Raw genomic sequence first — 25,682 nt, forward strand, 5'->3', positions numbered from 1 at the left:
CGAATTTACCGATCGATCGGGTGTATGTTTATACCGTCCTGCTCTTTAGCGCAAAGAAGTTGACAGTATCGGCGCTGGGGATTAATAGGATGCATATTTTTGTTGTTGGCTGATGCTAACAGGTCCATTGGCCATGCAATTTTTCTGTCAATCCCCGCAAAAAAAATAATTTATTTTAGGCACGCGCAGTGCAATTAATTACAGGTACTGGGGGCGAATATCAAAGTACTTAGAAGCCACGTTGGAAACTGCGATATTACACCACTTTGACGTTATAGTAGTAGCCCCGCTACTGGAGATGCTCACTGATTACTTGTACCGTTTGTAAGCAAAATGCACTTGGCTTAATTACTCGCATGTATCTATCTGCCATCGCGCATAAGTTGACACTAGCTGACATGCAAACCAATCGTACCAAGGTACCCACTTCAACGAGCTCGATTGTGGTGGTCAGTAATGCGACCTATGCCTAAAAGCGTTTTCGATCGCCAACCATTCGACAATGCTAGTGGCGTCCAGGAAGTAACCGATCTTTTTCGAGCGGTTGACAAGCCAAGTTTAAGCAAGTGGCCGGAAACTGATCATAAGAACCGTTCAGAGGCATTGTTTGAAAAGTTCGGATTTCGGCTGAGTGTCAAACCATCCACACTGTCTGGCGCAGGGAATGGCGTGTACCTAAATGGTACGAGAGACAAAGACCAAATTGTCAGCGTCTATCCTGGTAAAATTGATTAGTCTCATGTCGGCCATTTTATCCTGATAGAATCATAATCAAAACCTTTGTCTCTTCCACGGTTAGGCACAATGTATCTGCCATCTGAGCCTCTTCTATTTGCGAGTTTGCGCAATCGCTATATTTTAAAATGCGTGGATGGCGTTTATGTGGATGGCAAAAATACTGGCAAGTCTTCCAAGCCAGTATCCTGCATGCCAGCCCAAGTCATCTAATCCCCTCTTTCATCAGGCTTGTCCGCTCGAATACATAGATCGTTGCACAAAAGAGACAATTGGCCCGGCGCCATTGTTACCAGCGATGATACGTGGTTGACAGTGTACCCAAGGTAAAGTCAACACAATGCAAGATGACGCTGAAACATTCAGGCTGACTGTCCGTAAACATATTCCGCCACATGCAGAAATCCTCTGGCTGTGGGACAAATTGTGAACAACAATCGATTCGCTAATGGTAAATTGAAGTCACACCACCCCCAAAAGATAAGCTATCAAGATACTCATACGATTCTTAACAGTAAGATACCAAGAAATAGATATTCCCGGCGACTTTCCATTAGAGTTGCGAAAGTATATCCCAAATCTTTACCTCTCTGATCAAAGTATCGAGTCAAATTGGAGGCTAGTTGCCCTCATCGCCACACGAAGAATAGAAAATGAAGAGCTGTTCTCTACTTATTTTGAATGTGTATATTGAACAAAAAAATATAAAAAGATCCAAATTGCAGACATATGTACATATCAGCGATTGATTGTAAAACGTCAGCGGCGATTCACTGCAAAACTACCCCATAGTATTTGCATGGTATTTGTGTTTACACCGCTCGGTCGCTAAACACCATCCTTTCGACTCGGTGATGTGGATTCCATCAGCAGTTACATGACATAGCACAGTCACAGCCTACGCCAGAACCACGACCTAAGCACTAGTGTCAAACAAGTATTTCCCTTCACTTTCGTTCAATAGAAAAAAAGAACTTACAGCTGCAGGTGTTATGATGAGTGAAGAACACTCGGTTGGAGTTCTTGTAGTCTGGAGATTTGCCCAGCTGTTCGTGAGACGAGGCGAGATCGTATTCGCCAGAGGCATGGCGGGCACGTCTATGATCATAGTCTGGAGACACGCCAGTGTCGATGGTAATAGCACGTATTTGGTCTTGCTGTGCTCGTTGCTTTTCTTGTGGACTATTCATTTGAAACCTGGGGAAAAAGACAGAGAATGAAACAAATAGAGGAAAGAGGAAAAATTCGAAATGGGAAAAATCTCGAGGGCAAAAAGAGCTTCCTTTTCATGCAAAAAAATCAAAACCTGTCGAACCACAATTCATCATATGATGTGAGCCAAAAAAAACCCTCCCCCCATCCCGTTTTAAAACAATGGTTTGAAAAATTGTAACATGATATTTTATTTCAATCATTCGTAAACCACTACAAGCGGTGAGAGTGAGTCATTCAGTGTACACAAAATAAAGAAGGGAATAGGGTTGAGAAGAGCGGTTTAAGAAGTAATGCAAAGTTACAAAAGACGTTGTAAGTTGTGGAGAGTTTTGGGAATATGAGAAAGTAAAAAATTTTGGAGGGTGTTCGTGGAAATCAAAAAGTCGGTTTGCTCTAAGCCCAAATCTGTAAAAGTGGATCGACAAGGCTTAGCATTATGTATACTATAACGGTGACATAGCTCAGCAAACTTACCTTAAGATAGGTGTCCCAACTTCCAGTACATAATGCCATACCATCACTAGAAACACCCAAGCAAGAGACACGGTTATCGTGACCACTCAGCACACCGACACGCTCGCCTTTCAGGGTATCCCAAACGTTGCAAGTGAAGTCGTCGTAACCAGCGAAGAGTAGACGGCCAGAGACAGAGAATGCAACAGAAGTGATACCACAGATGATGCTGTCGTTTGTGTATTGATTGAGTTCTCGATCAGCACGAAGGTCAAATAGTCGGCAGCTGGCGTCGTCTGATCCAGTTCCAAAGGCGTTTCCATCTGGGAAGAATTGTACCGAGTTGATATCGGATTCATGGCCAGTAAAAGTCTGTACGCAACGTTTTGAGCGAATATCCCACACCTTTGCTGTAGCATCGCATGCACCTGAGACAAATACGTTTGGATTTGGTCCAAGGGAAAGACTGCGTGTAAATCAATAGGTTAGGTGTGTGTGCGGGCGGGGCGGAGTAGAGATCTTTCGGTTTGACGTACCTCATTACATCGCCGGTATGATCATTAAATTCTTCTATTTTGATGCCTGCATCAATGTCCCACAGCATACAGCTCATATCGCCTGAAGTTGTAAGAATTTGTCGGTCATTGATGAATCGACAGCAGCTCAAATAACCAGTATGAGCCGAGAGTTCGCGCGCTGGGCGAACAGGGCCTTCTCTTGATCTCAAATTATAAATGGAACAAACGTTGTCGAGACCACCGCACGCTACAAAGTTGCCGGATGGAGCATAGGCGCATGTCATGACCCACGATGAACGTAATGGAATAGCCTGGACCTTGTTAGTAGTATAAGCGTCCCAAACAATAAGTTTGCCATCTTGAGATGCCGACACTAAATGTCGCTTATCTGCTGACCAATGCATGGAGTATATTTTGGCGAGATGACCCTTCAAAACACGGCGAACTTTCATAACTACTCGAGGAAGCGGCTCAACATCTTTGGCCATTTGACGCACTAATGTGAAAATTGAGAAGGTAAGTTGAATGCAGGATGAGAGGATGGCCATGGTCTACAATCAGATGAACCACTCACAAGTAGTGTCTGCAAGAGCATCCTTCTTTTGTTTGATTTTTTCTTTCAATGACTCGGCTTCCCTTCGAGCTGCAGCAATTCTCTCTGCAATGTCTGAGTTGTTGTCCATGGGGAGAATTCAAGCCGAAATGAGAGGAACGGGTAGGGTGGAGAGGAAGGGGCGAGGATAAAGGGAATCAAGTTTCATAGTGGGCTTTGTGCCACCTGAGCACAAAAATTTCTCAACCTACAAACGAGATATTTCTGCCTTGACCCACCCCCCTCTGCTCACGCTTTCCACCACCTCGGCCTTGGCTTTTCTATTTGACTAAGCGGCTTCATGTTGATTAACAATGAGAATAAAAACAGGTTCTCTATGGAAACAGGCTGTCTTAACGTTTTGTAGGTTTATCGGAGTCAACCGATGAGCTAGCGCCATATTGATCCTCCGGCCATCGATGTCGCTGGATCATTACCCTAGCGGATACAGATCGAGTGACCTAGTTATCAATAGCTTAACCCATGTAACATTGCCATGATGTGGATCATACCTGGCACTTTAGAAAAAATGTCATTTTGACCCCCTCGCGCTATTACACGTTGACCGCAACGTTGCACATGCACAACCAGAAAATTTTCCAAGTTCTACACCAACCCACGCTGCCAATTGCCATTGCAAAAATTCCATCTCGTGCTTTTGAGCAAACACATCAAATAGTAAAAATGGCTCTGCCCAACAGGAAAACAGACATTGTATTCCATATAGGCCATGGCCAGGAAGAAAGTCACTATTGATAAGGATCCACGCGATGGGCAACATGCCCCGTTGTGCGCGGGCACCTGCTCCTTGGTCTGGCCAGCCCCTGTCTATCAGAGTGGCTTTCGTTTCTTATTGTTTGGAAACCCCTATCACTCAATGGCTGTCAGTTCATTGAGTAGTGGTCATTTCACAAACTGCGAACACCAACTCTACCCCTGGTCATTGCAACTGTGTGATAGTTTCGGTTTTGGTATTGTGGTGGCGTTGAAATGCTGAAAGAAATATTTATGCAAGTGAGAATAATAGGGCAATGTGAAATGGCGGTACATCGGAACTTCCAACGTCTACTTGAAAAAATTAAAAGAATAAAGCATTCATCATATTGTGGACCAACTCTATCGATAGTGCTGAGAGAGTAAATCTGTCTCGTTCATGAAAACACTGGCATATCACCTTAGCCTTTCTTTTAACTAATGACGAATGAATTCGACTTCGACACGCTGGACTATGCCCAACTACGAACATATTGCCTTGTTCTCCGCTGCCTTAACAAAATTACTTGGTACGACGTGGCATAATAATGCCATGTGGTACATAGTCTTCAACCGGAGTGATGGTTTAGTTTAGAAGTCTAGCGAAGGACTCTAAACATTTTGGGGTGATCTTTCCACTGACGTTATCCGTCGTGCCATGGTTTCTCGAACTGCATCAAGTCTGTATTACGTACAAAGTGGTAAAAACCCAGTGAGCAAGTGAAAACGATATTTTGAAATTCTGATTTTTCTAAAAAATGGAAGCTGCACTGCACTGCCTCTGTATAACACGTAATTTGCCGCCTTTGCGTTACAAATATTATATTTTGCATTCTCAGGTCAATCGCTCATTTGCCACGGTGCAGTGACTCTCAATTCAAGCGCAGATTTTATTATCGAAATTGAACAACCGGTATCAGGGCAATGAAACCAGATTCGCGATTCTTGACCGTCACGTATCGAAATTGTCGTGTCATTGGCGGAAATGGATCCTTCTTTTCTTTTCCACTCACGTATCTGCCCTTCTTTTTTTTTTTTCCGCCAACTCCCCCTTTGCTACATGAGCAAACCTTCCTTACGAAATGCTGCACGTAAACAGAATAACGTATGAAGAAAAAACAAATGAACCATTAAATTAAATATGAGAAAGCCTTTATTGACGTGAACTGTTCCACACTAGTATGTAGAGTACTGCTCATATTGTAACGGTCTCGGTGATTTTGACACGAACGATGAATTCAACGAACTCCTGACTTGCACCGATTGCAAACGCAAATGTTAGTGGATGAACAATGCCATTTAATTTTTCACAAAACTGATCTTCGATATTTTCCGCACTGTGATTTAGTCCATCCCGTTTGCTCACAATTGCCAGAGGCTGCTACTAAGCTTGCACGAACATACAACTGGCAATGCAACGAATGCAAGAGCTGCCTTGTCTGTGAGCATAAGACAAATGAGGTATGAATACCGAAACCCCTCGTTTTTCTCAGTGTGCTGCTGGCTTGTCGTTTGACGTTTTGCGACTTTTTCTACAGGACGAACTGGTTTTTTGCTCATCGTGTGACCGTGGTTGCCACACTTTTTGCGTCCAGCCACCCCTTCCAGCCATACCAAAAGGTAAATTAGAATCCCCATTTTTTTATTTATTTATTTTATCACCCATTTTTTCTCTATCTATTGGCCTCATCACTTACAAATATGAAAATCGCGGCAGATGACTGGTTTTGTGAGTTCTGTGCAGGCGCATTTTTAACACCCCTATCTATGCGATCCCCATCCCCGACCAACGCAACAGCAAGTTCCAACGATATCGACTCTGCTATCAGCATGGATGAACATCCAACTAGCAAACTACCTTTATCAGAAGAAAAATCACATCGTCAAAGAAGAGTTTCTAAAAAGCGAACGTTTCTCGGAGATGAAGAAGAACAAGTAATTCCACCCCCCAGGAAGAAAGCGCAAACTACCCTTAAGATACGAGTCGCCATACAGCAACCGACTGTATCCAATGATAAGGAAACGGAGTCAAACGAAGAGCGTGTGGCAAAGGAGCAGGAGGCTCGAGAATATAATGCAACCTTTGGACATAAGCTGACATTGGCACAGGCAGATTCGCAACGTGGACGACCGCAAGAGGCAGATAGATGCAAGTTCGAAAAGTGCAGAAAATCAGAGGTAAAATAGCTTTGATAAATGTACAATTCATGCCGATGGGGTCCACTGATGTTTTTCCCATACACACAATGTTCCAGCCTGATACTGATAGCACCAATCGAACATCGGCATTGAGTGCTACTGAGTTGTTCAAAATCAAAGATGTGCGCATTGGAGATTATACTATGAAAGCTTGGTTTGTTGCACCATACCCTGAAGAATACACCCAGCAGCCCCAACTTTACATTTGCGAATTCTGCTTCAAGTACATGGCGAGTGATTATATTGCGGGTCGGCATAAGGTACACTGTCTTATCTGTTCTCATGGCCGTAGCACCATAGCATTAGAGTTGACTAAAATTGACATCTATTATAGCTGAAGTGTGCCATGAAACATCCACCTGGAGATGAGATATATAGGGAAGGAGCGATATCGATATTTGAAGTAGACGGACGCAAAAATAAGGCAAGTATAATAAGATTTTTGATGCATCCTGCGTTTTGCAAGTCGTAGCTGACGATGTTCCCTACCATAATCAGATGTACTGTCAAAATCTATGTCTCATTGCCAAGATGTTTCTGGACCATAAGACTTTATACTATGACGTTGAGCCGTTTCTATTCTATATCATGACTGAGGTTGATGAGGATGGCTGTCATTTTGTCGGCTACTTTTCGAAGGTATGATGAAGATTGATGTGGTTTGACATCCCGGGGGGTTAGGGTTGCGCAATACTAATACGCCAAATCATTAGGAAAAATGTTCGGCCATGAATTACAATGTTTCCTGTATATTGACACTACCATGTTATCAACGGAAAGGATACGGACAATACTTGATTGACTTTAGTACGTATCAACTGCCTTCAAAATATCTTAATGATCGACTGCTGACCGGCATATTTACAGGCTACTTATTAACGAAACGGGAAGGCAAAACGGGAACTCCGGAAAGACCTCTCTCAGATCTCGGTTTATTGAGCTACCGAAGCTATTGGAGATCAGTTCTATTTCGAGAATTGCGAAAAGTGGATGAAGCTACCAGTGTTGAAGGTAAGCATCACTCGCTTGCTAGTACTCATGATTGAGCCACGCTAATTTTGTAAAAATCTTTTTTAGAACTCAGCGCAAGAACAAGTCTAACTCCAGATGATATTATCGCCTGTCTTCAGCTGAACGATATGCTTTTCAAAGACAAGATCACTGGAAGATATCAAATCGACATACATGATCAGACTCTTGAGGAGCATGCGAAAAAAATGGCTCAAAAAAATTATATCCAAATCGTGCCTGAGAAGTTGACTTGGACTCCCTTTGTCCTGTCAAAGGAGAGATTGGCCAGTATTACGGGCGAAGCTACCCACCAAGTTAAATAATTGTAATTAGTTTATAGAAATTTGGTCAGAAAAGTATGAAACTTATTATCAGACCAACGAGATGGCATTCCATTCCAAAAAAAAGCAGTAATAATAATAATGTAGATAGTTGATTGTCCTTCCATATTCGCTAATGTTAGGGTCATTTTCTTACCGTTGCGAATTTTTATTCGCAGCTACCGGTGCCTCTTATCTGAGAGAACGAATCTGGCTTAACGAATCACAACTGCCATTCGGTCTATGGCAGGACGATATGCTAATGATCCCGACGGACAGTTCTTCAATGGTCCAACCTCACCGCTAGATGTTTCATTTTCACCGTCGCATAAAAGGCGGACCTCGATCTTATCGACCAGCTCCTCAACCACATTCGAGTGGCCCCTGGAGTCGTTCAATGCTTTTACACGACGAGCATCTACATCCTCCATGTCTTTGCTTGGCCTAAGCAGCGGTGCTAGCGCCAATCGCGACGATACAAACAAGGTTATGAATTCTCTGACAGAGAGCATGCGAGATTCCCTTGGCGATGCCTCGGCCATGTACACCCGTGTAGCGGAAAACTCACAAAAGAAGGTGGTTCAGCTGGTGAATGATCGAAGGACAATGAAAGAACTCAACACGCAAGTTCAAACAAGGCGAGACGATATAAAAGAAGCTGCGGAATTGATAGAGAATATTCAACGCAATGACACGTTTGGAAAGCTATTAACCTTGATCAATGAAACGCTTCAAACAATCGACCATGACAATAAAAAGTCGGGAGGCTAGATTATCTATTAATGTCTGAACAAATGTGATCTATCTATGTACAAAAATGCTTGACAAGTGGTTTGTCTCCAGTCCAAAGCTTGGATATTAAGGCAATAGGTTAGGTCTAATAGTGTAGCGTAAAAAAAAAAGGGGGAGGGAACATATAATCCCATACAATGCAATACGTTTCTCTTTGCAAACGGCTGTGGTACAAAGCATTGCGGTCTTCGTCTTCCTGTATCATAATCGCTTAACTGACTGAGGGACAGGTCTTCCATATACATAAGTTGCGAGCTGTATCGTTGTGTAGTATGGTCAAGTCAATACAAATGAAATTGTCTCATATACACCAAAAAAAAAGAGAGGTTCACTACTTACCATGACTAACATGGCTCCGAATATGAAATGGTATGAGGGTTGAAAGTCGAAAAGTCTGAAGCTTATGATACTTGAAAGTATAATCGAGAGGCTAGTGGCGAACCCTTTGAGAATGTTGTCGGCATATCTCACCACAAGCGATACCAATAATCCACCTAACGCCTGATTTATGACAACCAAGCAAGTCAACAAACCATACCCTTGAAACATGCCTCCTTCGGCTATTCGGGGGTAATCGTAGGCCATAACGGCTATAAAGGAGAAGACCGCTCCAGAAATACCCAATTGTATATTCCGTATCCACATGGAAGTATTTGAGGACTTGAGAATCTTTTCAAAGTAACATCCAGCAAATCCTGACGATACACATGATGCCATAACGGCAAGCAAGCCGACTGTTTGATTTTGGGTTGATCCATTATGTTTTTCGCTCGACGCTGTGGAGGTGGGTAATTGTACGAGCGTGACGCCAATCATGAGCAAAAGAAGCGCCAGCCATTTCTGTTTGGTAAGTGCTGTGCCGAGTAAGAGGACGGAGAAAATGGCAGTGGATAAAATCTTTAGTTGGTAAGTGACTTGGAAGGTAGCCGCCTCTAGGTTGCTCAATGCAATATATAACAGATTATTCTGAATGGCATACAAGCCGGACGGAATAAGCATCTTGAGCAATTCTTTGGGTTGGCAAACAAGGTCTCGGTAGAGCACTGGTAGAAATCTTTCTTGACCATTTTCATGCATAATGGCTGTAAGGCATGCCGCTATTTTGATCAATTCAGCCATAAACACGGCTGTCGACGCAATATACATGGGTTGTCCAGGATCTTGATTAATGCGTGAATAGTGCATCATTAACACTAACGTCGAGTTTTGTATAATGAGAACGACAAGCGCTATCTGCGTTCGCTTCGATTTTAAGAGCTCCACTAAAAAGAGAATGAGTCAATATAAGCACTGGTTGGTGAGCGTTGACAAAACCCTGTAATGGCATGGCCTACTTTGATTTTTCTTTCGGGATGTTCCATGGACAGGTAAAACAGGGATGCGCTGTACATTGGACATTGCAAAGAAGAGACCGAGACATTTTGTTCTGGCTTTTGAAAAATAAATTGAATTATGACTGAGATTTTTGTGTGAGATTTTTGAAAAAGTTGGCTGGCTATTGTTGTTCCTTGTGGGACAAAGAGGTTGTGATACAGGCAGCCAACAACATACATACAAAACCCACCCTTTTCGTTTTTTTATTTTATTTTGCCCATTTTTTTTTCTTTCCCTTCTTTCTCTACCCCGCTTGGCAAAACGTGCATTGACTGAATTCACATCTGATATTAATGACTGCATCACCTACGTTGTCTCAGTCTCCTACTGCTGAGTCTCAAGCTTCACAAACCAACAGCTCCCTTCCATCCTCGGGTGTCCCATCCCCAAACATCTTCAACAAGAAGGACAAAAGACAGTACCCGTCGTCACGACAACCTTACCCTCCACCACCATACCCTTTGCCAGTGTATTACCCGCCTTATATGCTGTATCCACCTTACATGTATCCTCATCCACCTTATCTGCAACCTCCTCAGCCGCAGCAACCTCCCCTTAATCAACGCGATGAAGACCAGGATGACGTGGAAATCATTATGAATGATCTAGAAGCTCCTTCTTCAAAGTTTTTGGATCGATCTGCGTCCGTTTCTAGCGATGTAGCCAAGCCTGTATCTCCGCCTGAAGGTACGCACATGGCATGACTAACTCAGCTTGACCACACATTGGAATGCACAGCTTACCATCATGTTTCATGACATTTAGGCGTTCAGCCTGGCCTGAGGAATCAATTAGAGTACTATTTTTCTCGACAGAATCTAGCCAATGATGCATATTTAGGTATGTCAAATTGATTGTCAAACGTTGGAGAGGAAGCATCAATTGACTTGAACTATGCTCCGAACGCGGGGAACGAATAGTATCGCAAATGGATAGCGACTTGTATGTATCTATCGCTACTGTGGCATCTTTCAACAAAGTGAAAGCATGGACCACAGACTATGACACGGTTGTTCGTGCTTTGAAATCAATTCCCGCTGTCACCGTTGATGAAACAAACACCAAAGTCAAACCCAACATTTCCACTCAGCGCACGACCATTATTTTGCGGGATATAGACAGTAGTGCTACAGAAGAGGTATGCAGTAACACAAACGAATGGTTAGGTTCATCGATGATGCTAATCACGCTGACGATCTATTGAATGTCAGGACATCACGGCTATCTTCACTTCTGACATGGAACCCATAGTCATAAAAGATGTCAAACGCGAGATCGGGAACATGTGGTACGTCACATTCAACACTGAGGAGGAAACCATCAAAATGCTTTTTCTACTTCGAGGCAAGTCGTTCAAAGGTAAACCCATCGCTGGTAGAATCAAGTCGGAAGCGGTTTTGCGTAACATGTAAGCAGGGACTCCACTACGAGACAAGGTTGCCATTGTCTATCATGCTAACGGTGTCCTGAATACAGCCAAGTAGAAAATCCATCTCCTCAACAAACCGCCGTTTCACCTTCATTCAATCCACCTTCCCCTTCATCCAACACCCCATCACCAAACAATGTCCAAATGCCATTTCCTCCGTATCCTGGCTATTACGGTTTACCAGGTTATCCCATATTACCTATGATGCCACCGCCAATGGGATGGAACAGTCCTCAACCGCCACACCTTTTCCAACAAAATTATAACACTCAACATGGTAATTACCAAGAGGGCCATTACCGTAATAATAATAATAATAATAATCGCAAGCGATTCAACAACAATGGTGCCAAATACCCCCAACCGATCCAGCAGGAATCTTCTCCACAGGATAGAGCCAGCACTTTTTCACAACAACAACAACCAGGAAACTTTCGCAATCATACCAAGAAAAACAACTATCGCAACCAATATAATCATGGTAACAACCCTTTCAAAAATAACAATAGAACCCAACAGCAAACATCACGCTACGGTGGCAATAGCATAGAAGAATCACCAGTCACCCAACATGAATTGCCAAGCTCTACGCCACTCATGTCTGATACATCGGGTGAGCGTCCAAATCATACACCTAAAGGGTCATCCATGCCTAGAAATCGAGGCAAGAAGAAGAAGTCGGATAAAAAGTTTCCAGGTAAGCTTGTTTGTGCCATTTCTGACACGTCAGGTCACCAATGTCAGCAGACCCACCCACTTTTGACATAACCTGCTTTATTGTACTTCTTTTATAGAAACTTCGTCCTTGCAACCCGGCCATTTCCCTCCTTTGCCCAAATCTGCGTCTTCCAGTCCAGATGAAGCTCAGAGCGCTCAACATCAGACAGCTGCTTCATTCAGTTATGCAGACATGCTCAAAGCTCAGCAAGCTCGATCATAATCCCATTAGAAAACAAAAGAAAAAATGTCCTTGCTCACCCTGTTACCTCGGCTTCCAAAACCACCCCCCTTTCCCCCCTTCATCCCCACACACGAAAGCAAGCGGATAGGAGAAAATAAAATAATAAAAAAGTTCGCCACGCAACAGAGAGGAAAAAAAAAAGTGTGACGTTGAAAACAGTTTGAGAGTGCGCTCCCCGGCATAAAATTTGTCAGACTTGCATCGTTGTCCTGTCTCTCCTACCACACATTACACAAAAATGGGTACGTTCATCATGATGATTAGGCGAAGGAATAGATAGATGAACGGTTCATAGCTGGATGGATGAATCATAGGAAAGAAGGATGCATTTACTAACATTGAATTTCATTGTATTTTTGCACTTCCTCATTTGACTTAATGTAGTGGTAAGTTGAACATTGTCCAGTTTCAATGCCGCAGCCAATGTGCATCAACTAATTTCAATCCTATCATCTCAGAACTTCACTGTTGAGGAAATCAGAGGCCTTATGGACAAGGTTACGAACATTCGTAACATGTCCGTCATTGCTCACGTCGATCACGGCAAGTCTACCTTGACCGACTCTTTGGTCTCCAAGTCCGGTATTATCTCCTCTGGTCGTGCTGGTGAAACTCGTTTCATGGACACCCGTCAGGATGAGCAAGATCGTGGTATTACTATCAAGTCTACCGCTATCTCTATGTACTTCGAGATGGAGAACCCTGATGATATCTTGGAAATCAAGAACCAGAAGACTGATGGTACGTATTTCATGCAGCTGCTGACAAACCCATCGACTTACCTTATCAAATTAAAAATCCGAATGGCCGTGTACTGACATAAAAAATGACTACGTAGGTCACTCTTTCTTGATCAACTTGATCGATTCCCCTGGGCACGTTGATTTCTCATCTGAAGTCACTGCTGCTCTCCGTGTCACTGACGGTGCTCTCGTCGTCGTTGACTGTATCGAAGGTGTCTGCGTCCAGACTGAGACTGTCTTGCGTCAGGCTTTGACCGAGCGTATCAAGCCCGTTGTTGTCGTCAACAAGGTTGATCGTGCTCTTCTCGAACTTCAACTCACCAAGGAGGATTTGTACAACGTGAGTTATCATCCATATACCATTGGCTTTCGCCCATAACCTTAAAAAAATTTTTTTAACGCTTGTAAAATTTTTTTTTCTTACGTTAGACCTTCCAACGTACCGTCGAATCCGTCAACGTCATCATCGCCACCTATGTCGATCCCGTTCTCGGTGACTGCCAAGTCTACCCCGACAAGGGTACCGTTGCCTTCGCCTCCGGTCTTCACGGTTGGGGTTTCACCCTTCGTCAATTCGCCGTCCGTTACTCCAAGAAGTTCGGTGTTGACAAGGAGAAGATGATGGTCAAGCTCTGGGGTGAGAACTACTTCAACCCCAAGACCAAGAAGTGGACCACCAAGAGCACTGATGCCGAGGGTAAGCCCTTGGAACGTGCTTTCAACATGTTCGTTTTGGACCCTATCTTCAAGATCTTCGACTCCGTCATGAACTTCAAGAAGGACCAAACCGCCACTCTTCTCCAGAAGCTCGAGATCAAGCTTGCTGCTGATGAGAAGGATCTTGAGGGTAAGCAACTTCTTAAGGTTGTTATGCGCAAGTTCCTTCCCGCTGGTGATGCTCTCCTTGAGATGATCTGTATCCATCTTCCTTCCCCCGTTACTGCTCAACGTTACCGTGTTGAGAACTTGTACGAAGGTCCTCTTGATGATGAGTGCGCTATTGGTATCCGTGACTGCAACCCCAACGGTCCCCTTATGCTTTACGTCTCCAAGATGGTTCCCACCTCCGATAAGGGTCGTTTCTACGCTTTCGGTCGTGTCTTCTCTGGTACCGTCCGTTCCGGTCTTAAGGTCCGTATCCAAGGTCCTAACTACGAACCCGGTTCCAAGAGCGATCTTTTCGTCAAGTCTGTTCAACGTACCGTTCTTATGATGGGTCGTTACATCGAAGCTCTTGATGACTGCCCGGCTGGTAACATTGTCGGTCTTGTCGGTGTTGATCAGTTCTTGGTCAAGTCTGGTACCATTACCACCTCCGAAACCGCTCACAACATGAAGGTCATGAAGTTCTCTGTCTCCCCTGTCGTCCAGTGCGCTGTCGAAGTCAAGAACGCCAACGATTTGCCCAAGCTTGTCGAAGGTCTTAAGCGTCTCGCCAAGTCCGATCCCTGTGTTCTTACCCTCACCTCCGACTCTGGTGAACACATTGTCGCCGCTGCTGGTGAACTCCATCTTGAAATTTGTTTGAAGGATCTTGAGGAAGATCACGCTGGTGTTCCTCTTAAGTTCGGTGACCCGGTTGTCCAATACCGTGAAACCGTCCAGGCCGAATCTACCATCGACTGTTTGTCCAAGTCCCCCAACAAGCACAACCGTATCTACATGCGCGGTATGCCCCTTGATGAGGAACTCTCCAACGAGATCGAAGCTGGCAAGATCGGACCCCGTGATGATTTCAAGATCCGTGCCCGTGAGCTCGCTGATAAGTACGGTTGGGATGTCGCTGAAGCCCGTAAGATCTGGTGTTTCGGTCCCGACACCTCTGGTCCTAACTTGTTGGTTGATACCACCAAGGCCGTCCAGTACCTTAACGAAATTAAGGATTCTTGCGTTGCCGCTTTCCAATGGGCTACCAAGGAAGGTCCCATCGCTGATGAGAACCTTCGTGGATGCCGATTCAACATCTTGGATGTTACTCTTCACGCTGATGCTATCCATCGTGGTGGTGGTCAAATCATCCCCACCTGTCGTCGTGTTGTCTACGCTTCCGTTCTCACTGCCAGCCCTGGTATCCAAGAACCCGTCTTCTTGGTCGAAATCCAGTGCCCTGACTCTGCTATCGGTGGTATCTATGGTGTTCTTAACCGTCGCCGTGGTCACGTCTTCTCTGAGGAGCAACGTCCCGGTACTCCTATGATCACTGTCAAGGCCTACCTTCCCGTCAACGAATCTTTCGGTTTCTCCGCTGATTTGCGTGCCGGTACCGCTGGTCAAGCCTTCCCTCAGTGCGTCTTCGACCATTGGCAATTGATGAACGGCTCACCTGTCGAGCCCGGTAACAAGGTTTACGACATCATCCGTGCTGTCCGTAAGAGAAAGGGTCTTACTGAGGACATTCCTGGCCTCGACCGTTACTACGATAAGTTGTAAATCGTGGACATCCAAATATGATAGTACTTCCTCTATGGATTTTCTTGTAGTTGTTTAACGCGAAATGATGGAAAAAAAATACAGATTCTATTTTCTACTCTTTCGATTGTTTTAAAAGAAAACAAAAAAAATATTTATGACTCGAATGTGTATGAATCTGATATTGTTATGAATTAAGACCGTGCCTTCATTCAAATGAATGCGCATAAAATAAACATACATGACTTGTAGAATTAAAATATATATATATACGTGCCTCTTGCGCTTGTTTGAAGCAGTCGCTTTGTTCGATTTGCTAGGACAGTTTCGATGTTCTTACCAACCGTTTCAGAAAGTGCAAGTCGCTGATTTGAAATTTTCACCGGCATGGAGATAAATTTGTGTGTTCAGCAATGAAGCCAGTCGACACAAAAACCAACCTCAGTCGTGAAAGGAGTCTCTTATAGAATCGACACTGTTGATGAGGTGCCAGTACAGAGCCCGCCTGTTTAGACTGTAAAAATAAATAAGGCTTGAAAGATCAGCAATTCTTTAGAAGAATGAAGGATTATATACGCGGAGTATGAAATATGGAATAAGTTCTCAAACGATTGAACACAACTTGTGTGCTCCTCGTCAACAGAAAGCTCCATCGGCCCAACATCGTACTCATCAACAGCATGAATTTATCCATCTTCGTTCAAATATTGCATTCTCATGATCCAAAAGTCATACTGTAAAAGGTAAAGAAAGGAAGACACGACATCGTTTATGGATCAACTGGCTTCAATGTTTGAACACAAAGATTTTCTGCATGACATTGCATTTCAAAACAGCGACCACACTTTCTGAAATGACTGTAGATGTTTTCAACCAGTGCGTTCCCTCAATTATTTTCATCAGTCCTCCGGCAACATGATTCTTTAGCATAAGATCATTAGGACAACCAAAAGCTGCAATGATCAAAATACCATCTTTCAAGTGCTAAATATTCATAGACATAGTAAATCTGCTTGAATCAACAATTCGCCTCCTTAACTTCGCCCTCCGCATATGCGTTTGTATATACTCACATATCGAATATTCTTACTGCATGTACTTCTTTTGAGGCAATTATTTCCTTTTCACACTTGTCTCAATGTTGTGTATTTATACTGTACCTATGTCTTGAGCCTAAAGGAGCACTGCTTTCCCTTTTATTCACATTATGAAAGAGCTATTTAGCCTCTAAATGCAGCAAACGACTATGGCCTACACATCGTTGGATGCTACATGAAGAGATCTACTATCGTTTGGGTCGACGGAGCACTAGCCCGCCTCCCATCAAAGCCTCACCGAACTTGTCGTCAAGTGGCGCGGTAATGCAAATCATGAACCATGGTCCATACAAGGCGATGGCAGCCACAATATTCGTTCATTTTGCTTAGCCAAATGGAAGCACTGGCGTCTTCTATCGGTGCGATCTATTGACATCACTCGTTCAGGCCAAGGTAAGACAAAAACGACCGATCTGCTTGCACGAGGCTAATTACTGCAAGGTCCATTTTCGGGGGTGGGGGGAGGAGGTGGAGGAGAACGGGAGAGAACCAGTCGAAGCGTATCAGATTTGGTAAAGCAGTCGGGTTCTGCGGTCCGACTCCTCTACGCCCGGCAATGTTTCAGAAGCGGCCATGCATTATTTCTAGGATAGAATGGTTATATCTTTGTATAGACGAAAGGCTATTGGTAAGCATGGATAGCCAGACAAGGGACGATGGGTAATAACGGCGCAGAAATATGTAGTGATATGTAGTGGTAGTTTGTCAGTGCAATATTGCATTTTTTTTCTTGACTGTTTATATTCACGAATCGTGACTGGAGAGATGACACTTCGTTGATGTCAATGTGAGGCGAGAGTTATAAAAATATTCTCACAAATAAAGTAAAACCCTTCATCTCTTCCAATTTATTCCCTATATGCCTACAACAAGAAGCAAGTCGAACACTCAAACCAAGGAAAGTGACCACGCCGGAGATAAACGTGAACACAAAGATACGGAGGGTCAAGATGATAAGCCTGAAGCTAAAAGTGCCAAGGTAGACTCACATCAAAAAGCCGGACGTCGCCGTAGCAGTGTCAGCAAGAAAGCAACCGAGAAAGAGCAACCAGAGACCGAAAAACAGACGAGGTCACTCGAGAAGGGCCATATTTACTTCTTCTATCGCCCCAAGGTACGCTATAATTCTCATATAGACAAAATATTTTTTATTTTGGTTGTATTCACGCCGGTTTTACATAGGCGGATAGTGGTGACGATGTTGAGTCGGAAGATGATGTTCAAAAGTTATATATGGTGTTGAAGCCACATTGGTCAACCGACAAGCGCACACCAACATTGATCATACTCGGACGTAAAAAGTTACCTGACGTAGACGACCATGCCCGCTATTGGGGCTTTGTTGTAAGTACGAGAAGAACCAAGTTTTAATTTAACACCACCGTACATGTCAGTTGGTACTGAATTTATTGGTTATTACAGGCAGCAGCAGACGATGATATCAGCAAACTAACAGACGCCTTCAAGGAGAGCAGCTACGAGACCAAAACTCGAGGAACGCGCAAGGTGCATGCAGCTCGCCCCGCAGCGGAAGGTGTCTACATGATCACTACTCATAATGGGCATAGTCATCTTGCTTATATCACCACAGCCCCACGAGAGCCTGGAACAGTGCAAGAGGCGTTCAACATCGACAAGGAATCAAGCCTAATCATTAGTATCAAGGCAAGTGTAACCAAAAAAAAAAAAAAAAATAATTTCACCAGCCTCTCATCGGAGGTGCTTCTCCCCCATCCCCACTCACGTATTTGTGGTTCCTTTAGAATCCGAAAACATCCAACCCTGCTGGAGCAGGACTACGAGGAAGACAAAAAGCAACCTATCCAGATGAATTGCAGGAGTGCTTTCACGATCGAAGATTCATAGCCATGGAAAATACAAAGTTCCTCAATTACACAAACAGTGAGTTACTGCTCATCGGAGCTACGGATAATTTAATCCAAGAGCTAGGAGAAGTTGCCGAAGAATTACACGATTTGGAAGAGGAGGATGAGATGAAGGTGTTGGATGTTGGAGACGTAAAGTACATCTTTGATGAATTAAAATTGGATAAAGACAAGGCTCCCGTTGAACCACTTCATGGCGAATGGAAGTAAAAATGAAATAAAATTGAGTGCCATATTGACTGACTGCATGTAAAAAATTGCCCATATTTATTTATTTTTATTTTATTTTGGGACCTTGTGTGCCTGCGTTGCTTGCGGATCCACACCCTTATTTTTTTTCCTCCTCCCTCACTATTTATTCTGCTCTCTTTCCTCTTCTCTTGCTTTCTTCCTTTTTACTCTTCTTTTCATAAGCTACCTTCATCTTGACTAACATGAAGGATGCTGCTTCTCCTCTGGCTCACGCTGGTGCAGAGGAATGGAAAGATCCCGAAGTTTTAACTCCTCTCATAACTCAACACCCAAATTGGTCCACTTCGTTTGCCGAAACGGTGGTAGACAGAGAATCGTTACGAACCACCTACATGAAGCCTACCAAAGGGTCATGGTACTCCTCTTTGTTGAGGCTGTTTCGTCGAAAGCGTGGTCAAGCCGACATTCGCAACCGTACCATTCAGCTTTCCCCAACTATCCAATTTCCGCTCATTGATCCAGCCACTGACCGGCCGTTTGTATCCAATAGTATCACGACCACTCGATACAACTTATTCGATTTCCTACCCAAACAATTGTACGCACAATTTTCCAAAGTCGCCAATCTGTATTTTTTATTTGTGGCCATTATACAGATGGTTCCAGGTTGGAGTCCAACAGGCCAGTTCACAACAATTCTCCCACTTGCTATCTTCACGTCGATTGCTATGGCGCGTGAAGGATACGATGATCTTAGACGAAAAAGAGCCGATCAGACAGAGAATAACGCCAAAGCACAAGTGTTACGAGTATACCGATCTCCCACTAGTGTAACCGCGGTATGGCAGCAAGTGACATGGAAAGAGGTGCACGTGGGAGATTTCGTTAAAATAGAGCAAAACGATTGGATTCCAGCGGATTGCATACTTCTGTACAGTCCAAATGAAGAGGCTTGTGGCTATGTCGAGACAGCGGCATTGGATGGCGAGACCAATCTGAAAAAGCGCCACGCAGTCGTCACTGACAATCAATTTAGTACGCCTGAATCACTTGCTCAACTAGAAGCCATTATCTCAACAGAACTTCCCAACGCTGACCTTAATAATTTCAATGGTCATATGCAAATAACAACCAACAACTCCATCTGTCCTCTGACAATGGAGAACCTCTTTCTGAGAGGAACTGTCCTACGCAACACTTCTTTTGTGCATGGAGTCGTCGTGTTCACTGGTGAAGAGTCCAAAATTAGAATGAACCTCAGCCGCAATGTTCCGACCAAAGCCCCCTCACTACAGCATATGGTCAATCGAGTCGTCATTGCTATATTCGCATTTGTGATCGCTCTGGCAAGTACTTGTGCCGCCTTGGCCTTCCACTGGCAAGCCGTCCATCAAAGTACCGCTTGGTACCTTCTCGGCCATGCCAGAGATCAAGCCAGTGTGGTGTTTCAATTTGTTATTTTATTCAACACCATGATACCAATATCTCTTTATGGTGAGTGCTTTATTATTGATTTGCATAATTGTCCACTCCAACACCGGCTGGAAGGCATGTGGGGCCCTTTCCAGGTTGGTTGGTAGCGGCAACTGACTCTGACGCCCATTTGCTAAATTGTAATTCCATCCAGTCACAATGGAAATGATCAAGCTCGTGCAGGCATGGCTCATATCAAATGACGTAGACATGTATCACGAAGAAACCGATACTCCACCTACAGCTCATACCAGCACTATTAACGAAGAGTTGGGCCAAGTCGATTTTATATTTTCGGACAAGACCGGTACTTTGACCGAAAATTTAATGTTGTTCCGCAAGCTTAGCTGTGGTGGCTGGGCGTATTTACACGATGTAGACTTGATCCCAAAGGAAGCGAAGGAAATTGAAGCCATTCAAACCATTGCTCAGAAAGTCCATCGAAGTGCCACCAAAGTGAGCCGATCAAGCTTGTCCCATAGTTTACGACGCAGTTTGCAGACATCTGGGGAAGAACTCATCGAAACCGACGATCTGGAGGAATCCATGGTACTTACCGAACTTCAAGCGGCTCCCAGACTCAGAGTGTCCACTGAAATTCCCAAGACGGCGGACATGATGGCATCCATCGCACGTAATAGTCATGGAATGTTGCAACAACGCTTACAGTTCTTTTTACTCGCTATTTCACTTTGTCATACCGTCATTCCACAAATCGATCACGAGACCGGTCAAGTGAATTATCAAGCCGCTTCCCCTGATGAATTTGCTCTGGTGAATGCTGCAAAGCAATTGGGTTATGTTGTCGTTGAACGTACCATGAGACATGTAACTCTCAAGTCTCCACAATCCGATCAACCGATTCGTTTCGACATTCTCAACGTCCTCGAATTTTCCAGCAAGCGCAAGCGCATGTCGATTATTCTCAGGATGCCAGACAATCGTATCGTTTTATTCTGCAAAGGAGCGGATTCTATAGTGTTGGAAAGGTCTATTCTTCCAGAACAACTTGTTTCACCTGTTTCGCCTGTCGATTCTAAACAATCGGCTTCACACCTTTATACCTTTGAGCCCACCTCTGTCCAACACAATGAGTACAACTTTCATGATGTGCCAGTCGAAGAAGAGCATTGGGAGTACGCGCGCACCGTTCATCATATTCAACAATTTGCGACTGAAGGACTTCGAACACTTTTGTATGCTCACCGATTCATGACCCAAAAAGAATATGATGATTGGAATGTTGAATACACTAAAGCAACCCTAGCCATTGATGGCAGGGAAACCAAGCTTGAAGAGGTAGGGGAAAAGATAGAAATCGGATTGCGGATCACCGGTGCTACGGCCATAGAAGACAAGCTGCAGGAAGGAGTAGCAGATTCCATTGACCGCATTCGCAGGGCCGGAATGAGAATGTGGATGTTGACCGGCGACAAACGAGAAACCGCTATCAACATTGGTTACTCGTGTAGTTTGATCAAAAACGAGTCTCGACTTATTCATCTCGAAGCTGGTCCTCAACTTGAATCGGTTATCATGCAGGCTCTGGATGATATACAGAATGGTCGTGCTCCTGACGCTGTTCTTATTATTGATGGTATTGCACTTTCCACCATTGAGAATAACAAGCCTGTTTTGGCCATGTTTTGCCAACTCGGTTGTCTTTGCCAATCGGTCATTTGCTGTCGGGTCAGTCCAAGTCAAAAGGCTTTGGTCGTCAAGGCTACGCGAGCCACTGCACCCAGAGCAGTGACTTTGGCCATCGGCGATGGTGCAAATGATTGTGCTATGATTCAAGAGGCTCATGTTGGTATCGGTATTGCTGGCAAAGAAGGCATGCAAGCGGCTCGTGCTTCCGATTACTCCATTGGTCAATTCCGATTCTTGTGTAAATTACTACTTGTTCACGGTCATTGGTCTTATATCCGAGTCTCCAAGTTTACCTTGGGAACGTTTCTCAAATGCATGACTTTTTACCTGACGCAAGGCATTTTCCAACTTTGGACAGGTTTTTCAGGAACGTCGCTTTACGAAAGCTGGTCTCTATCATTTTACAACACGCTGTTTTCATCTCTGCCGGTGATGATGATTGGTGTCTTTGAAAAAGACTTGCGAGCTTCCACTCTCATTGCTAATCCTCATCTCTACAAAATGGGTCAGCGTAGAGGAGCATTCAACTTTTATATCTTTGCAAAATGGATCATGTCAGCTTGGTGGTATGCTGCATGTATTGTTTTGATCCCTCTCGCCATCAACGGGTCTCTCTTCGTCACAAGCGGTTCGCGGCCGCATAATGGAGGTCCACATGAAGCCGCTATAGCTTCGGTTGCATTATTTGATGGATCGTATCAATTGTACACTTTAGGGCTCACATTGTACGCTATTACTGTTATTGTTGTCACTCTCAAGGTAGCCTACATTGAGTGTCACACCCAGACTATCATTTCGCACCTGGTCGCTTGGGCAGAGATCGGATGCTTTGTACTCTATAATCTCATCTATTCATACGCCTATCCCGTCAGCAAATCTTACGAATATGCTGTCAATGGAGAATTTGTAAGGTTGCTCAAGACTCCTTTATTCTGGCTTATTGTCGTCTTCACCGTTACCGTCGCCATCGGACCCAGCGTTGTCGGAAAGGCTCTCTCAAACTGGTTCTGGCCAAGCGAGGAATTCATCTATCAAGAGTACGAAAAAGATTCTCGCCTAGCTCAACTTTGGGAAGCTGAAACGCAACGACAAATACTAGGCGTAGAGAAGAAGACTATTATCAACAACAATGAAACACAACCAACTTCTACTACTCGATCTGGTCGTTGGCAACTCCTCAGATTCAGTCGAAAATATTAATTCATCCTCACCATCCGCCTCCCTTTTTGTAGATACATACTACATATTTTGTTACTCTCTCTTGTCATTCATGTACTTTATTATTAAAAAAGAAGAAGAAGAAAATGTTATTCCCCCTCTAGTTTTTTCAACATCCACTCATTTAGCAAATTTCACAGTCACCGAATTTCCCTGCCGTTTCGCTAAAGTGGTGTGGGCCTGCCCTTTTTCGAACCTCTTTCGTATGCCGCCGTGTTAAACAATGTTGGACACCATTGTCTTGCATTTACACGAAGAGATTTCGTTGGACGGAAAGAAAGGTACACTTCAATTTGCATGGAGCTGACCCGTATTTACGTATACTCACCTTCGTCACGTAGGAACGAGTCTGAAGCGACTATGGGACATCACTCAGACATTCTTGAACAACTATGCCGACCGACTTACCAATGCCAGCCAGGACATAGTTCCTAAAGGTTTTAAACCCACCCTTGATGACCCTTTTAAAGCACGCATATGGGATGCCCTTCGGTGCCATCCAGATATCTTTGTTCAAATGTCAGACCCGACTGATTCGTCCAGACAACCGACGCCCATAAAGCAGGAAGCAGACACGGACATGGAAGCGGCTGATGATTCCTATATCGACGACGACGAAGGAGATGTTAAGGCAGAAAATAATATCAATTCTCTAACGGTACGTCTACCGACATGATACTCCACCGTGAACTATACGTAAAACTCATTTTCCCCTTCTTCTTACATACCACGCATAGGCCAACTATACCGATCTACCCGAGGCAAAGACTTTATCGCTCAGCGAATTAATACATCAATACGGCTCTAGTTTCTCAATAACAACGTCTAAAGCTAGCCAACTACTTGCGTTGACGGAAGATCCTCATTTGAAGGAGGTATAGGGTGTTTGCCTTCAAATATGGATGTAACGTTGGATTGCATTAACAGATCGTTTGCTGCAGGGCGACTCATCGGTCACTCAACTTGCTTTACAAGTTTTGGAGGAGGCTGGTAGAGGACGGGAACAAGGAACCACGCAAATTGATCTAAGTCGTGTTTGCGAACGTGATGCTAAGACGGTATTTCATTTTGTCAAAAGCATGATGAACCGTGGATACCTGTAAGTACTGAAGGGTTCTTATACGTTACACTCTTAAAAGTGACATTGTGAAATTTGATGTTAATTCACACTCATTTTGCAGTTTCAAACGGCCTATTGTTGTCAGAGGTGCCGCGACACAGCAAGTTATTCTCACTCGCTATCGACATTTGTACAACAATAGTGAAGACGACGATGACACTGGATCGCATATTGTACAGGATCCATTCGTAGACGGAGATACCGACGTACCTGTGAAATTTGACGGAGAGGCTGCGAAGAAGAGAATTTCGAGATGTCTAGAAAGTGCTCCTGATAAGTCTTTGATCATTGACGATTTGAAACCCCTGGTGGTAAGTACATGGAATGGAGTGGACTTGTCCGATGAAAAAATGATTTTTTCGGCTATTGAAAAAAACTAGATTGTATAAAGAGAACGAGCTATGTTTTACTAAAGCATGCTGAACATAGGGTCTAGTCAGAGTATCGAATTACCTGAGCCGCTGGTTCAATCGTAATCTTCAGATATTGGAGGACAAAGGGTATATTGAAAAATTCCAAGTGCCCAATGACACTGGAAAGCGAGAGTTTGATCGATGCCTTCGTTCACTCAAACCGTATTTGGGAACAGAGGGCGGTAAGTAATCGTGCCCAGGGTGGATTCGTGATCTTGCTTTACGACAAAAGTAAGCCTATCTAACATCATTATCGACTAGTGGATGATGGTGATCAAGATGATACCGAACAAGAACCGTTTTTGGAATTCAAATCGGAATTGCAGGTGGCATCAGACATCCCTCTCGCGTACCAGATTTACGATATGGTCAGAGCGTCTGGCACGCAAGGAATTACATCCACTGTGAGTTGTGATACGATGTAATAGCTTGGCAATGTAAGTCCTGCCTCTAACCCCGTCTATCAATTGCAGCAACTTCATGTCAATATATCAAACGTTAGTATGAAGTACTTGGTGAGGATTCTCGAAACAGCTTGTATCCCTGGGTGCAAGCCTGATGAAACTCGACGGTTGTATCGGATGGGAGCAATGGATGGAAGAAAACGGTTCTATCTCTACTATACAAGAGATGTCTTCACGCTAGCACCAGAACTTGAGCAACAAATGGAGAAAACAAAAAAGGCTCCAATGGTTGAGGATGAAGATCAAATCGGACCTGAGATTGATCCATTTACGTTGAAAAAAGCTACCACCACTGTCCCTCGCAAGGCTAGTGCTGTAAGTGCCTTTAACTTTGCTTGTCGTTATTATACATCATTTTGGTGGTGCTGGCTACTAAACCCATGGCAATGAACTGCCATTCCTATAGCCTGGAGTTCCTGTAAAGCGAGGTCGACCAAAGAAGATTGTCGAGCCCGATGACAGTGGATCATCCGCCTTACCAGCACCTGCTGCCAAGCCTGCAAAGCGAGGTCGGCCAAGAAAGGTTATTGCACCGCCGCCTGATAGTGAGCCATCTGTGCCTGCTGAAGACACAGCTCCCATTAACAAACATGCTGCGGCAGTCGAGACGCCATCTAACGACCAAAATGTCTCTATTAATACAACATCGACAGAGTCAGCAACTA

The 25,682-nt window shown here is 44.1% G+C and overlaps 12 protein-coding genes across 12 annotated transcripts; 9 read left to right on the forward strand and 3 right to left on the reverse strand.

Annotated features, from left to right (window-relative positions):
• Positions 1-181: 181 nt before the first annotated feature.
• On the forward strand, positions 182-1,556 carry K450DRAFT_222337 (uncharacterized protein). The gene is made up of 6 exons (XM_051585887.1): positions 182-324; positions 420-721; positions 800-901; positions 965-1,061; positions 1,137-1,186; positions 1,251-1,556. Exons 1-6 carry the CDS (start codon positions 299-301, stop codon positions 1,427-1,429), a joined length of 756 nt encoding a protein of 251 aa, XP_051448700.1. The 5' UTR covers positions 182-298; the 3' UTR covers positions 1,430-1,556.
• A 547-nt stretch (positions 1,557-2,103) lies between these two features.
• On the reverse strand, positions 2,104-3,667 carry K450DRAFT_222345 (uncharacterized protein). The gene is made up of 4 exons (XM_051585888.1): positions 3,496-3,667; positions 2,940-3,417; positions 2,425-2,869; positions 2,104-2,355 (listed from the first exon to the last, which is right to left on the reverse strand). Exons 1-4 carry the CDS (start codon positions 3,602-3,604, stop codon positions 2,344-2,346), a joined length of 1,044 nt encoding a protein of 347 aa, XP_051448701.1. The 5' UTR covers positions 3,605-3,667; the 3' UTR covers positions 2,104-2,343.
• A 1,585-nt stretch (positions 3,668-5,252) lies between these two features.
• K450DRAFT_222349 (uncharacterized protein) lies at positions 5,253-6,492 on the forward strand. The gene is made up of 4 exons (XM_051585889.1): positions 5,253-5,371; positions 5,447-5,727; positions 5,805-5,886; positions 5,984-6,492. Exons 2-4 carry the CDS (start codon positions 5,542-5,544, stop codon positions 6,451-6,453), a joined length of 738 nt encoding a protein of 245 aa, XP_051448702.1. The 5' UTR covers positions 5,253-5,371; positions 5,447-5,541; the 3' UTR covers positions 6,454-6,492.
• A 20-nt stretch (positions 6,493-6,512) lies between these two features.
• Positions 6,513-7,799, forward strand: K450DRAFT_169230 (uncharacterized protein; the record flags this gene model as incomplete). Its single annotated transcript, XM_051584089.1, has 6 exons — positions 6,513-6,725; positions 6,800-6,893; positions 6,938-7,104; positions 7,179-7,272; positions 7,333-7,476; positions 7,543-7,799. The coding sequence occupies 6 exons, from the start codon at positions 6,513-6,515 to the stop codon at positions 7,797-7,799; spliced, it is 969 nt and encodes a 322-aa protein (XP_051448703.1).
• A 159-nt stretch (positions 7,800-7,958) lies between these two features.
• On the forward strand, positions 7,959-8,715 carry K450DRAFT_222355 (uncharacterized protein). The gene has a single exon (XM_051585890.1). The coding sequence runs from the start codon at positions 8,040-8,042 to the stop codon at positions 8,565-8,567; it is 528 nt and encodes a 175-aa protein (XP_051448704.1). The 5' UTR covers positions 7,959-8,039; the 3' UTR covers positions 8,568-8,715.
• Positions 8,679-10,108, reverse strand: K450DRAFT_222356 (uncharacterized protein). Its single transcript, XM_051585891.1, has 3 exons — positions 9,923-10,108; positions 8,928-9,850; positions 8,679-8,843 (listed from the first exon to the last, which is right to left on the reverse strand). Exons 1-3 carry the CDS (start codon positions 9,984-9,986, stop codon positions 8,790-8,792), a joined length of 1,041 nt encoding a protein of 346 aa, XP_051448705.1. The 5' UTR covers positions 9,987-10,108; the 3' UTR covers positions 8,679-8,789.
• A 4-nt stretch (positions 10,109-10,112) lies between these two features.
• On the forward strand, positions 10,113-12,392 carry K450DRAFT_222359 (uncharacterized protein). The gene is made up of 5 exons (XM_051585892.1): positions 10,113-10,649; positions 10,728-10,802; positions 10,883-11,100; positions 11,174-11,370; positions 11,439-12,392. The coding sequence occupies exons 1-5, from the start codon at positions 10,256-10,258 to the stop codon at positions 12,157-12,159; spliced, it is 1,605 nt and encodes a 534-aa protein (XP_051448706.1). The 5' UTR covers positions 10,113-10,255; the 3' UTR covers positions 12,160-12,392.
• On the reverse strand, positions 12,170-12,579 carry K450DRAFT_222362 (uncharacterized protein). The gene is made up of 2 exons (XM_051585893.1): positions 12,370-12,579; positions 12,170-12,278 (listed from the first exon to the last, which is right to left on the reverse strand). Exons 1-2 carry the CDS (start codon positions 12,532-12,534, stop codon positions 12,180-12,182), a joined length of 264 nt encoding a protein of 87 aa, XP_051448707.1. The 5' UTR covers positions 12,535-12,579; the 3' UTR covers positions 12,170-12,179.
• Positions 12,580-12,613: 34 nt separating this feature from the next.
• On the forward strand, positions 12,614-15,780 carry K450DRAFT_222368 (uncharacterized protein). The gene is made up of 4 exons (XM_051585894.1): positions 12,614-12,738; positions 12,811-13,093; positions 13,191-13,435; positions 13,525-15,780. Exons 2-4 carry the CDS (start codon positions 12,841-12,843, stop codon positions 15,523-15,525), a joined length of 2,499 nt encoding a protein of 832 aa, XP_051448708.1. The 5' UTR covers positions 12,614-12,738; positions 12,811-12,840; the 3' UTR covers positions 15,526-15,780.
• Positions 15,781-17,437: 1,657 nt separating this feature from the next.
• K450DRAFT_222387 (uncharacterized protein) lies at positions 17,438-18,764 on the forward strand. Its single transcript, XM_051585895.1, has 4 exons — positions 17,438-17,715; positions 17,784-17,945; positions 18,024-18,266; positions 18,365-18,764. Exons 1-4 carry the CDS (start codon positions 17,461-17,463, stop codon positions 18,695-18,697), a joined length of 993 nt encoding a protein of 330 aa, XP_051448709.1. The 5' UTR covers positions 17,438-17,460; the 3' UTR covers positions 18,698-18,764.
• Position 18,765: 1 nt separating this feature from the next.
• On the forward strand, positions 18,766-23,028 carry K450DRAFT_222390 (uncharacterized protein). Its single transcript, XM_051585896.1, has 2 exons — positions 18,766-20,173; positions 20,307-23,028. The coding sequence occupies exons 1-2, from the start codon at positions 18,922-18,924 to the stop codon at positions 23,000-23,002; spliced, it is 3,948 nt and encodes a 1,315-aa protein (XP_051448710.1). The 5' UTR covers positions 18,766-18,921; the 3' UTR covers positions 23,003-23,028.
• A 182-nt stretch (positions 23,029-23,210) lies between these two features.
• On the forward strand, positions 23,211-24,540 carry K450DRAFT_222394 (uncharacterized protein). The gene is made up of 5 exons (XM_051585897.1): positions 23,211-23,301; positions 23,362-23,678; positions 23,758-23,895; positions 23,962-24,119; positions 24,202-24,540. The coding sequence occupies exons 1-5, from the start codon at positions 23,244-23,246 to the stop codon at positions 24,518-24,520; spliced, it is 990 nt and encodes a 329-aa protein (XP_051448711.1). The 5' UTR covers positions 23,211-23,243; the 3' UTR covers positions 24,521-24,540.
• The last annotated feature ends 1,142 nt before the right edge of the window (positions 24,541-25,682 follow it).

This window comes from Umbelopsis ramanniana (genome assembly GCF_025399195.1).
Source record: "Umbelopsis ramanniana AG unplaced genomic scaffold K450scaffold_4, whole genome shotgun sequence".
Taxonomy (NCBI): Eukaryota; Fungi; Mucoromycota; class Umbelopsidomycetes; order Umbelopsidales; family Umbelopsidaceae; genus Umbelopsis; species Umbelopsis ramanniana.